Genomic DNA, 13,733 nt, shown 5'->3' on the forward strand with positions numbered 1-13,733 from the left:
ACTTCAAGCTGATGATATGAGTAACGTAGTCTTGACCCATGAGCTCAAGGTAATGCTAGTATAACAACAATTTACATTAACAAGTTTTACCTTCTCTGTGATGAAAGTTATACCTTCTAAGGTTTGAATTATCCATTCTGACAGCCCTGCAATCCTTATCCCACTCCCCTGCTAAATTTCTACAACTAAGTGATGAAGTTTGGACCTTTTTCAAAGACATTTAGCAAATATAATTTACCAGTTGTCCAGTTAGTCAAAAACATTTTTTCACTACTTTTTCTATGCATAAAGCACTGTACCAGACTGCCATGCCTATGCTTTTTTTCCCTGAGTCAAGAAAAGGTAAGTTTGTAAAGATAATAAGTAGGCATATGTGAGTCAGGGAAGATGCTTAAGGAATAAAAGACATTCCTTTTGGGTGTAATAGTATTGAATTAGAGATCTTGAAAGCAGCAAAAAAAAAAAGTGATTAAAAAAGTGATTTCTCTAAGGATTTAGTTGAGAATGGCTTTGCCTTTCTTGTCTGAGCTGCCAGGTAATGTCAAGTTTTGCTTGTGAGAGAATGCATACTATCTTGTCCTACAGAAGGGTACAGTGGTATTACAGGCCATGAATTGAGAATTATGGCTAATGTTGTAGTCAAGACTGGGGCATTCCTAGAAGGAACCAAGCTAGTCTTTCTAAGCTAGGTATGCTCTACCCAACTAAGTTAGTTGGATAGAATTGGATAGAGGAAACAAAGCAGATAGAAAAAGAAAAGACTGAGATTTCTATGTGATTTAATATTAAATGAATAGTATTAAAATTACATGCTAAGTAAGGCATATCATTTTAGAAGTTAGTACACTGTACTTAGGCACTGTAATGCGACTACAAACCCTCAGTTTCAGAAGAATTTGTATTATAAGAGTTTTATTTAAGATTTAGTAATAAGAACTTTTAAATTTATTGGTTGTGTAATGAGGTGATTATCATTATTTATCTTGGCCTTAAGAGAATAGAGTTGTTTTTTTCTGTTTTTAGTCACTCTTGATAGAGCCCTTTTTCCTTTTCCACTCCGTCGTTTTGTCCCACTTACTTTCTAGTTCTGAATTTTGTTCTTCTCCAAAAGGTAAAGTTGTTGGCCAAAGAACTTGAGGCTCTTAAAGTGGCTGGTATTAAAGCAGCAGAATCCCTCCTGGTAGCAGAAACAACTAATTTGGAGCTGGAAAAAGAGGTGAAGCGCAAGGACTTGGAAATTAAGGATCTGACAGCTGTGAAAAATGCCCGGTATTATAAATTGGTCCTTACTTAGTATTTGAATAAACTTTTATGTGTTTTTATGATCTTGATTTCTTTATTTTAGTAGGTCAGTTTATTTTAATAATTTCCACCAGTCCTCACCAGTAACCCATGACCTTCCTACTCCAGTGGCAGTGGTTACTCACAGTCATCCCTAGTCTTTCCAGACTGCGACTGAGATAAACTATCTGTAGTTCTATTAGGATTTAGTTAAACATTGATCACTTTCTCAGTCACCACCATTATTTTCCTCATCCCTTACTTTCCACAACATCCTTTAATTTCAGCATGGACCCTGCACAGGTCTAGGTTGCCTAATGGAATTATAGAGCAATACAGTAATAGGGACTGTGGACTTGAAAGTATACTGTGTTCTTGGGTTTCATTTCAGTAGTCTTTGTCTTGGTTTTTTCATGTCTGCTTTCTTCTCCAATTTTGATCTTTTAGGATAAAAGACTTAGAGGATAAACTCCAGTCTGTACAGCTAATCAGGAAAAAAGAAGAAGAAATATTTAAGAGGAAGTAAGTGTTTTTGGCCCCTTAGAAACACTGTAGTGGCAAGAAGGAAAATGGCAAATGGGATACTGGCAAGAGGGAGGAAGTAGAAAGGGCTAACTTTATCACTGAGTGGAACAGGCAAAAGATTATTTAGTGTGATTTCAGTTCCCTTTCCCCATATCCCTGACAAATGCTCCCTTCTTTTGGTTAATGCTTAAAATTAGAACTTATTCACTGGAATGACAACACATTAAATATTATCACTTATTTATATCTTAGGAAGATTGCAAAGTCAAGACTTGAAAGAGAAAAGGAAGGTGAGAGCCTAAAAAAAAACTGAGTACCTAGTATGGGGGGAAGTGGGGACCACTGAAGAGGGAAGATATAGAATGGGATTGTGGAAAAGAGAGAAGAGTAAGGAAATCAGGGAGTAGAGAAGATTTGCTGTTTTCAAATATCTAAGAAATTAAACTTCCTCTGTATGGTTCCAAAGGGTAGAACTAGGACTAGTGAGTAAAAGTTACAGGGAAGTAAATTTTTATCTTAACATAAAGAATTTTTAAACAATTAAATCTGCCCCACAAAGGAGTAAGCTAGTTGGGGAGACATTGAATTCTTTGTCACTGGAGGTATTTAAACCAAGACTATATGAACCTTTGTCAAGGATGTTGTAGGAAGGATTTGTGCAATAAATAGGGCTTAGATTAGATGACCTCTGAGATCTCTTCCAACCCTAGGATTCTGTGATTCTAGTTTATACAAATTAACACTTAAAATTTTACTTGTTCGTGAATTGTTTCAAATCTGTTAGTCCTATCTCTCAAGCTAGGTCACGTATGCACACGTATGGATCTCATATCTAATATAAAGTGAAATTTTTCATCAACATGCATTTCTCTTAAGTACCTACTTATGTCCTAGGCACTATACTAGGTACTGAGGATAAAAGACAAAAAGGAGAGTGGGGAGTCCAGTTGGTGAGGAGGGTGGGCATATAGCAGCTGAGAGATCAGGAAAGATTTCATGTAAGAACTGTCATACTTTCGTAGGATAATAAAATTTAAAGCCAGAAGGGACCTGAAAGATCATGCAAACTTAAGGACAGCAGGCAAGCAATTTGCAAGCAGATTAAAATGTAATTGGGAAATACTAAACAAAAAAATTAAAATACAAGACAATATTTGTTTGGTCATTTTCACTTGTTTTTAACTCTTTGTGACACCTTTTGAGGATTTTCTTAGCAAAGATACTGGAATAGTTTGCCATTTCCTTCTCCAGCTCATTTTACAAATGAGGAAGCTGAAGTAAATAGGATTAAATGCCTTTTCTAGGGTCACACAGGTAGTAAGTGTCTGAGACCAGGTTTGAACTCAGCTCTTCCTGACTCCAGGGCCAGCCCTCTATCCACTTCACCAACTAGCTACCTTTATGGTACAACATAGATAATGTTAATTTGTGATTTTCCAAGTCAATACGTGGTCAGAGGAGTCTGGTCCATTTGAGTTTGATACTATTGATCTAGTACAACCTTCTCATTTTACAGATAAGGAAATTGAAGCTCAGAGAAATACAGTGACCAAGTGATCAAGTCCTCATAGTAAAAAATGGGGATTTGAGCCTACATCCTTTGATTCCAAATTTAGTATTCTTTCCACTACACTACAGACTTTGGTAGAGGAGAAGACTGTAAGACTGTAGTGAATATCTTTCAGACAACCAGTTATTTGTCTACTATGGGTTCAGCTCTGTCGTAGTTGCTGAGAGGGATACAGAAGGCATACAAGATATGGTATTTCTCCTCTAGGAATTTATGATCTAGCTTGAGAGATAGGACTAGTAGATTTGAAACAATTCACGAACAAGTAAAATTTTAAGTGTAATTTGTATAATGCTAAACTTTAAGAGTGATAGTATTTCACAGAAGGAAAAAGTTAAGTGTTGTAGAGGGATTTGGATTGGTGGAGAGGAGGGCATTCTAGGCAGGGGGAACATTATGAGCAAAAGGTCAGAGTTGGAATTATCATAATAGAGCAAGGGGTAGGTTATCATTGTTCATTCATTCACATGTGACTCTTTGTGACCACGTGGACCATACCATACCAGGCCCTTCTATCCTCCATTATCTCCCAGAATCTGTCCTAGCTCATGTTTGTTTTTAAGATCTTTTTTGTATAGTTCTTCTGTATATTCTTTTTTTTTTTTTTTGGCTAGGCAATGGGGTTAAGTGACTTGCACAGGGTCAAACAGCTAGTAAGTGTGAAGTGTCTGAGGTTGGATTTGAACTCAGGTCCTCCTGACTCCAGAGCTGGTGCTCTATCCACTGCGCCACCTAACTGCCCCCTTCTGTATATTCTTGCTATCTCTTCTTAATCCTTTCTATTTCCGTTAAGTCTCTACCATTTTTGTCTTTCATCATGCCCATTTTTACATGAAAGGTTCCCTTATATCTCTAATTTTCTCAAAGAGATCTGCTGTCTTTGCCATACTGTTGTTTTCTTCTATTTCTTTGCATTGTTCATTTAAGAAAACCTTTTTATGTCTTCTTGCTATTTTCTGGAATTCTGCATTCAGTTAGGTATATCTTTCTCTTTTCCCTTTTGCTTTCCTTCTTTCTTCAGCTGTTTGTAAATCCTCATCAGAAACCCATTTTGCTTTCTTACTCTTCTTTTTCTTTGGAATTTATTTTGTTGCTGCCTCCTGTACAATATTGTGAATCTCTGTCCATGGTTCTTCAGACACTGTGTCTGCCAGATCTAATTGCTTAAATCTGTTTATCACCTCCGCTTCATATTCATAAAGGATGTTATTTAGGTCATATCTATGTGGTCTGATGATTTTCCTTACTTCAGTTTAAGTCTGAATTTAGTGTTTAGAAGCTCATGATCTAAGCCTAAGGCAGCTCCAGGTCTTGTTTTAACTGACTTTATAGAGCTCTGCTTTTGGTTGCAAAGTAATCCATCTGATTTCATGTTGTAGAGTTACCTTTTGGGTTGTTGAAAAAGGATGTTTGTGAGTTATCTTCACAAAACTCTCTTAGTCTCTTTCCTGCTTCATTTTCTATTCCAAATACAAACTTTCCTGTTCTTCCAGTTATCTTTTGATTTCCTATTTTAGTATTCCAATACCCTGGGATGAATGTGCCATCTTTTTTTGGTGTTATTTCTAGATGTTGTAGGTCTTCTTAAAACTGAGTAACTTTGGCTTCTTTGGCATCAGTGGTTAGATCATAAACTTGTGTTACTGTGATGCTGAATGGTTTGCCTTGGATTTGAACAGATATCATTTTGTTATTTTTGAGATTATATCCCAGTACTACTTTTCTCACCCTTTTATAATCATATGAAGGCTACTCCATTTCTTCTAAGGGATTCTTGCCCCTAGTATATGTAATGATCACCTGAATTAAATTTACCCATTCCCATCCATTTGATTTCACTGATACTCAAGATGTTGATGTTTAATCTTTCTTTCTCTTGTTTGACCACATCCAGCTTATCTTGGTTCATAGATCTTATATTCCAGATAATATTAATTTTTAAATGTTAATTCTAGTGATTTTAAATTTGGAGTACAATGTGCAGTAAAAATTGTATTCTTTTTAAGACCACAAAATGTAGCTGTCAGGTTCCTTTTAAATTGCATATTTAATCAACTTACAATGAAAATGAAACATATACACCAACATTTTATCAGTTAGAAATAATATTTCATTTTTTTGGTGGAGACATTAGTCTTTTTTTCTTTTTGGTTCATTATTATTCAATTGACAGAAGAGTGTGGTTCCTCAAAAAATACGTCTCTATCGTATAATCTTTTCCTTCTAGGGGAAAAAATGGATTTTAGATAGATTTGTTGATTTTTAAGCAATGCTGTTGAGAAAAATTAACTAGGCTTTGACATGCAAATGAAAGGAAATATTAGAAACCTAGAAAGTGAACACATTTGAACAACTTGAAAGGGTTTAATGATACTCAGCTGGAACACAGCAGTTTCCTAGAAGAGATCAGTAACCACTCAAGAGTTTGGCAAAGTGAATGAAGAATGTCTGTTACCCAGATTATGAATTACATTTGGATGGAGCATCTATAGAACTTGTCCACCAGTATGTATATCTGGAACAGAAAGTACAAACAGATAAAAAGTTGAGTCCAGAGTTGAACCAGAGGAGGAGAAAAGGCTAGATTGCCTTAGGAAAATTGAAGAACTCCTTTAATGACCCAAAGCTTCCCATGTAAACAGACAGTACCAGTATTTTTCTGGTGTTATGATAGGATAGCAAGACATGGAAGTATAACAGTCTCTGAAAAATTAAAAATCAATGTTACATAGAAAACAATGGAAAGACACTTGTGGATGTAAATAGGCTACGACATAGAACCAGTGAGAAGCTTCAAAGAAAAACTGCAGTAAAAGATATTGTCGAGGAGATAGATGATAAGAAAAGAAAATGGACTGGTCAAATGGTAAATAAAGATGAGAGATCAGTGAACAGCCACAGTGAACTTTTTCAATGTCAGAAAAAATCGAGGAGGGCCTTCTGGCACATTGGGTGGATACTCTGTGGTGAACTTAGGAGGACATCATAAGAGTCATACAAAGTTAGGCATGTATGGATCGACAAGATCACAGATGCATTTGAGTATTTGATCAAAGTTATGCTCAGCTTTGCAGGATGATTTATTCTTGGTGATACCTTTTCCTTTTTTGTATATCACATTCCACACTAATAATTGCTGCATAATCTTTTGTGATTCTGACTGTAATACTTTGATATTTTATATTTTTTCTTGACTGGTTGTGGAATTTTTGTTTGAACTGGAAGCTCTAGAGTTTGGTATTAATACTTTTGGGTTTGTTAAATTTGGAATTTTTGTCAGGTGGTGACCTATTTTCACTTAACACTCTAGTTCTAGTAGTCCTAGGTAGTTTTCTCTTATTATTTATTGAGACATTATTTTTTGTAATGGTTTTTGGGGTATCCAGTAGTTCTTATATTAATTTTCCTCATCCTAACATGTGAGTTGATTTTGATTGTAGATGTCTCACATGGTCTTCTGATTTTTCAGTCTTTTGACTTTGTTCTATTATTTTTTGGTATTTCATTGAATCATTAAGTTGTATTTGCTCCATTCTATTTGAAGATATCTACTAATTTGATAAGTTTATCCTTCTGTTCTTAGCTGTTTATTTTGCTTCCAAGTTTATCCTCAACTACTCTAATTTCATAAGATCATAGATTTAGTGCTGGAAGAGTCCTTAGAAATCATTAAGTTCAACTTCCTCATTTTGAAGATGAAGAAAGGGAGGCCCAGAGAGAAGTGACTTGCCTAGGGTCACACAGTTCCTGGATTTGAATCCAGATCTTCCTGACTCAAAGTCCAGGACTTTATCTGCTATGCCATGCCAACTCTCATTTCATTCTTTATTGCTTGTTTTATTTCTTCTACTGACCCTTGAAGTCTTATTAGTTAATCTCTTTTTTGAGGTGAGCAATAAAGGTGAGGGAGGTGAGTTTTACTTATAATTCTTGTGGAATTATTGTCTTCTGAATTTAACTTGAGATTCTCTTAATCTATAGTATTTCTTTATTGTATTAGGTGTTTTCTTTTGTGTGTTCATGTCATTAACCTCTCTTTTAGGGATGACTGTGAAATCCCTTTCCTTGCTAGTTCTTTCAAAATTCTCTTGATTCTGCAATCTGGGAGTTATTGTTCCTCATTACAGGACAAGGTGAGAATGGAGGGCTGTAAGAAGCTACACTGATATCTGAGTTCTTTGCCATAGGTAGGACTGCAGCCGACCCGCCTAAAAATAGTTTCTTGGCCCTGTCTCTTATAGCTATCATGGTCTATGACACTGAGGTGGGTGGACAGTGATTCTTGATAGGTTGACTGAGTGTGGGCTCCCAGTCTTTATATCCTGGTGGAATATTATCAAGCTGGCTGAGATCATGGAAATTTCTATTTTTTAACTTTCTTGCCAAAATTCTGGACTGAAACTCTGTTTCAGGGACAGAGTCTTCTATTTCTACAATCTTGGATAGAACAAGGGCCCTGGTTCTGCTTCGCTGCTACAGTCCCAGAGTAGAGCATTGTACTGTGTTGCATATTCCAGTTTTGGGGGGAGTGGATGGGCCTTGGCCCTTCACCTTGCAATCCTTGGCTGGGATCCTGTATGGCTTCAGGCCTTTCTTCCTTTTGTAGTCCTGGAATTGGAAGCTGAGCTGCCTCTCCTCTGGAGACCTCTTCAGAGCAAAACCCAAATGAGTGGTTGTGCCGGTTCCATGCTCTTATCCTTTCTTTAGTCCTGAATGGATTGATAGAGCTGGAGATAAAGATGGTCTGGATGTGGTTGCTGAGGCAGAGATCTGATACTTTGCCCTCTGCATCCTTCTATAGTTCCAGATGGGATAGTTGGAAAAGAGGATTGCCACCCCTCCCCTTCCCCAAGGAACTGATCCAAATCCAGAGTTTATAGTATTTTGTTGCAGTGTGTTTTGTTTTTTCCACAGGGATTACCTCACTGTTTTCCATTGTTCCTGAGGTGGTTCTCAGTAGAACTGAGGTTGGCTGGAACTTTTTATGTTGCAGTCTTTGCCAGAAGATCTTTCAAAATATTTTCTAGAATAGAGAGTGGCCTTAATTTGTATGGTTTTGGAGACCCCCCCTGCAATGATAAAAATCCAGAAATATTTCTTTATGACAAGGAATTCTTCAGACAGATGCTTCTTTCTTTTCAGAGTTCTTTCTTTTACATTTTCAATTCTATTGTTTCTAGCAGAGGAAAAAGCCTTATTAGGTATACTAATTTAATAATTCTCTTAATAACTACAAGGAAGGTATGCTATGTCTCATGGAGTTATTAGCTTCTACTTGCCCAGTTCTAATTTTTAAGGAATTATTTTCTTTAATGAGCTTTTGTATTTCTTTTTCAGTTTGACCAGTTCTATTTTTTAAGTACTTTTCTTCTTCAGTGAATTTTTGTGCCTCTTTTACCATTTGGCCAATTTTGTTTTTAAGATATGTTTTCTTTAGTATATTTTTTTTTGTGCTGCTTTTCAGTCTATTGACTCTCTTTTCGTATTTTTTGAATTAGTCTCATTTACTTTCCCAGTTTTTCTTCTGCTTCTCTTATTTTATTTTTAAAGTCCTTTTTAAGTTCTTCTAGGAATTCTTGTTGGGTTTGTGTCCAACCCACATTTTTTATTTGAAGTATTGCTTGTAGCTATTTTGACATAGTTGTCTTCTGAGTTTGTGTCTTGATCTTCCCTGTTGCTGTGGTAACTTTCTGTGGTCAGGTTCTTTTTTGTTGTATGCTTGTTTTTCCAGCCCATTTCTTCACTTTGAACTTTATGTTAAAGTTGGACTCAGCTCATCTAGGGGTGGGGAGGCACTGTCCCAAGCATCAGTTTTTTTGTGCTGCTGTTTTCAGGGGGTCTGTAAGTTGTCAGTGCTTCCAAGATGTAGCTTCTAAGGTGTGTTTGCTGTAATTGCTGCTCAACTGGCTTGTGCTCTGGTCTTGACCCAGGAAGGGACCTTATTCCACTGCAGTTGTAAATTCTAGTGTTTCTCTTGGCCCTGGAACTGTGATCAGGTCCCCTGTTCCCCTATGGCTGCAAGTGCTATCTCCTTTTTCAGCCCTGGAACTGTGACCCAGAACCATGTGTGGGCAAAGCAACTGGTCCTTAACCCAGCACCAGCAGAGGGTACCCCTTAACCTTTGTCTGACCCCCTTATCATCTGTGGGGGTGAGAGTTTCCAAAGATACTACTGCTTCTTCTGCAATTGCCTCTAAGGCCTACTGCTGGCCTTGCCACAGCATGGCCTCTTCTTAGCTCCAGCCCCAGCCACTACCCTGGTGTGACAGACCTTTCTTGCCAAGCTCTTGAGTTGTTTTGGGCTGGAAAATTGTTTTACCCCAACCTTATGTTGGTTCTGTCACTACAGAATTCGATTTGAGGAGTTATTTTAAAGTTGTTTAGAAGATAATGTTTGGAGAGTTCAGATGAGTTCCTGTCTCTATTCTACCATCTTGGCCCTGATAGGTATGCTTCTGCTCAAGATTGTGTTCAGATTGTGGTTTTAGGAGAAGTAGGGAAAAGAGGAGGGATAGTGGAGGAGAGAAGGGCCTGGCATGCTATGGTCCAAGGGGTCATGAAGAGTCAAATACGACTGAATGACTGAACGATAGTCTCTATTCTTTCACCAAACTTTCTGCTTAGCATTTTCCATTTGAGACACAAAGGAATTAACTTATGTTAAGTTTTCATTAGTTTTGTTTTCAGAATTGGTCCTTATATTCCTCTCAATTTGTTAGAATAAATGCAGGGCGATCAAAATCAACTCACATGTTAGGATGAGGAAAATAAATAAATTGGTATCAACTAAGATACCAATTTAGGGTGATAAGACACATCAGTAAAAGCCTTTTAATGACTGCCTCCTATATACAAGACACTGCACTTCATGCTTTGAAAGACACACAAAGTACTTTAGGAGAGATCTGAAAACAATGCTATTACAAAGCTGTACCATTACAATATTAAGTATAACTGCCACAAGAGAGGTACAAAGTGCTATGGAAATTCTCATTTAGGAGGGAAACCTTTTCTGGTTGGTGGGATCTAGAAAGATAACTGCTTGAATCTCAGAGATCTCTAAATTAACATCCAGCCAGGCTGTTTTTTACTTTCTGATTTTCTGTCTTTCAGACATGAAGAGCTGGATCGCTTTGCCAGAGAAAAAGATGCTGTGCTAACTGCAGTGAAGGAGGCCAATGTAGAACATGTACAGAAACTGGAGGCCAAGGTTCTTGAACACCAAGCCAGTCATGATACTCTTGAGATGGAACTGAGAAGGGCTGAGTGGAGACAGGTTGATGCCTTAAAAGAGAAGGATATTGTCATTGCCAAGTGAGTTAGATTCTTTTATTGATAAACTGAAATGGAAAGTACCCTCATTATTAGTTATATGTTTCTGATTATATGCTTATAATCAGAAAACTACTTTCATATGAGTTCTTTTTACTATTGATTAGTGATTATTCTCCCCATTTTAAATAAGGGGAAATGAAGGCACAGAATGGTCAAAGTGAATTAATTGCTAATAGACATTGCTGTGGCTGAACTGTAAGGATCTGACACATGCCCTTATATGCACATCTACTTGACCAATATGTCTTACTTATTATCTTTTATTTTTTTTGTTCTTACTGACCTGAGGCAGTTTTAGTTTGAAAACCCATAGGTCATGAAATGTAGTTAAATTCTATCTCATATATATGAAATATAGCATAAATGTTCAATCATAATTAATATTGAACTCAGATAACTTCGAAAGGAGTGTTCTTTCCACTACCTCAACTAGGAAGACATGCTTATTTTTTCTTCATTTATCATGAGATGGACTAGGTTTCCTTGCCTTTCTAGTCTGTTTTTTATTATTAGTGTTTGAAGTTTGGTAAATAAAAGACTTTGGTGTGGTGCTGTTCTTCATTATACTCAACAAGTATTTCCTTTCCCCAGTCTTGTCTATCTCTAGGGGATCATCTCCCAATTTGCATTTGTACTTTTGGAGAAATGGCTTCTTCAGCAACAACAACAAAAAAAAAAACATAGGAAGTTAAATATTCTTTCACAGATTCATTTATTTAGTAAAAAAAACTGAGCATCATGGTACTTAGCACCATGGGCAGTATGAAAGTAAATAAGACATATTACCTACTCTCAAGAAACTTATAATCAAGTTTGGGAGACAGGCACACAAATGATTATAGTAATGTATAAATGTTCCACAAGAGACCTAAGTGCTATGGAAATTCAAAGGAGAGAGTTTTGTTTTTTTTCTGATGTAGGAACACTTCACTTACAGAATACTAATGTTATTTTCCATGCTACTCTTTTACCACCTTCTCCTTTCTAAAGAGGGGAATAGGGGGCTAACAGAAGAAGTCTAAGAACACAGGATGAAAGAAGTGCTTAGCAGGCATAACTAACTCCTGCCTGTGTCCTTTAGTTCAGGTTCAATATAGAAATAAAATAAAACACTCATAGATCATTCAACATAATTATTAACAAGAGGAATTTTAGTTAGCAATAGGATAGAAAAGATATTCAGCAAGGATATTCAAGCACTTAGCTTGGATAGACTCAGTCTCCTTCGTCTCTAGTCAGCTGGGCAGTGTGGTAACTTCTGCAGTTTTGAGCTATTGCTAAAAATTTGAAGAGCACTGATTCCGCATAAGCGGGCTTTTTTATTTTATTAAGTGACCAGAAAGCTACTTCGGTATGGCCAGAGGCTATTATGAAGCTACATCAGGGGAAAGTGAGCTATTAGAGTAAAAAAAAATCAATACAGTGCTCTATGTTTTAGGAATCTTAAGCATAACTCTTGGCATGTGAGATAAGTGCAGTTGTTCAGTAATTTAAACTTTCTTTGGCATTGTCCTTCTTTAGGATTAGGACATAAACTGAATATGAAAATAAGTAAGACATAGTACCTGTCCTTAAGGAGCTTATAATCAAGTTTGGAAGACAGGTGTACAAATGTACACAAATGATTATAGTAATATGTAAGTGTTCCTTAACAGAGCCAAGGGCTATGCAGGTTCAAAGATTTTTTTCTAATGCCAGGAGCAGGCTGGAGTGAGGAGGAGGATTCATCAGGGGAGACTTTACAGAAGAAGTTTTAAGCTGAGTCTTAAAGATAGGTAGCATTTAGGAAGATGACAATTGTGGGGGGTCAGGATATCAAGTAGAAATAGTCAGTTTGTCTGTAGCACAGGATGCTTGGGAAATAGTAGGAAATAAGGATAAGAAGGTAGGTTGGCACCAAATTGTGGAGTAATTCTATTTTAATGAACTGAGTTTGAACTATTGAAGACTATTGAAGGTTGATTTGTTTAGGGGAATTGGATTTATCAGACCTCTACCTTAAAACAGTTATTCTGGTAGTAGTACATAGGATGGATTAGAGTCAGAGAACAAATTCAAAACTTGGAAACTAATGAAGAATATGATGGAAGGATTAAAAGGAGTAGACATCATAAAAATATTACTTTAAGCTGAACTACACAAAGAAAGGTTGAGTATGCACTTATAAAAACACATAAAGAGTAAGGTGCAGAAATTGAACTTATCAGGGAAACAGGTAGGAAGAACAGGGAGAGAGGGGAAAAAGGTTTCTTAAGAGGGAGGTTGGAGTTAGAAAGCCAAGAGTCAACTTCTAAACAATCTTCAAAAACAGAGGTCTAATTATGAAGTGGGAACAAGAAAGGAAAAATGAAAGGGTAAGAACCTATTATTGAGATCTAGTCATTCCTCTAAATCCAAGCATTTCTAGCCTGGTGAGCAAAATATCCAAACTGGCATGATCTTCCCTTGCTGTAAGAAGTATTTTTCCCCAATATGCTTTGAATTACTATTTGTGGTCCAATTCTCACAGCCATACATTACTACTGAAAAAAATCATAGCTTTGCCAATGTGGACCTTTGTCAGCAAGGTGAGGTGTCCTGCCTTTTAAAGTATGCTGTCCAGATTTAGCATAGCTTTCCTTCCAAGGAGCAAGCATCTTTTAATTCCCTGGTTGTAGTCACCATCTACAGTGATCTTTGAGCTTAAGAATATAAAATTGCTTCCATTTCTTCTCCTTCTGATGGTTAGGAAGTGATGGTACCAGTTGCCATGATCCTAGTTTTTTGATGTTAAGCTTTTTTTGTTTTGTTGTTGCTGTTTTTTGTTTTGTTTTTTTGTTCAAACAATTGGGGTTAAGTTACACAGAGTTAAGTACCAGAGTTACACAGCTAGTAAGTGTTATGTGTCTGTAGCTGGATTTGAACTCAGGGCCTCCTGACTCCAGGGCCAGTGCTTTATCCACTGCACCACCTAGCTGCCCCTAGATGTTAAGCTTGAAACCAACTTTTACACTGTTTTCTTTCATCCTCATCAAGAGGCTTC

The 13,733-nt window shown here is 36.8% G+C and overlaps 1 protein-coding gene across 1 annotated transcript in view; it reads left to right on the forward strand.

The window, feature by feature from the left end:
* The first annotated feature begins 6 nt into the window (after positions 1 to 6).
* The window catches only part of LOC114050733 (coiled-coil domain-containing protein 57-like), a 195,991-nt gene continuing 182,264 nt past the window's right edge, over positions 7 to 13,733 (forward strand). The window contains exons 1-4 of the mRNA XM_027872596.1: positions 7 to 49; positions 1,112 to 1,269; positions 1,729 to 1,803; positions 10,490 to 10,690. Of these exons, the coding sequence (XP_027728397.1) occupies positions 17 to 49; positions 1,112 to 1,269; positions 1,729 to 1,803; positions 10,490 to 10,690 (467 nt within the window). The 5' untranslated portion in view covers positions 7 to 16. The remainder of the gene's footprint in view (positions 50 to 1,111; positions 1,270 to 1,728; positions 1,804 to 10,489; positions 10,691 to 13,733) is intronic.

Source organism: Vombatus ursinus, unplaced genomic scaffold (assembly GCF_900497805.2).
Source record: "Vombatus ursinus unplaced genomic scaffold, bare-nosed wombat genome assembly UNPS02014801.1, whole genome shotgun sequence".
NCBI lineage: Eukaryota > Metazoa > Chordata > Mammalia > Diprotodontia > Vombatidae > Vombatus > Vombatus ursinus.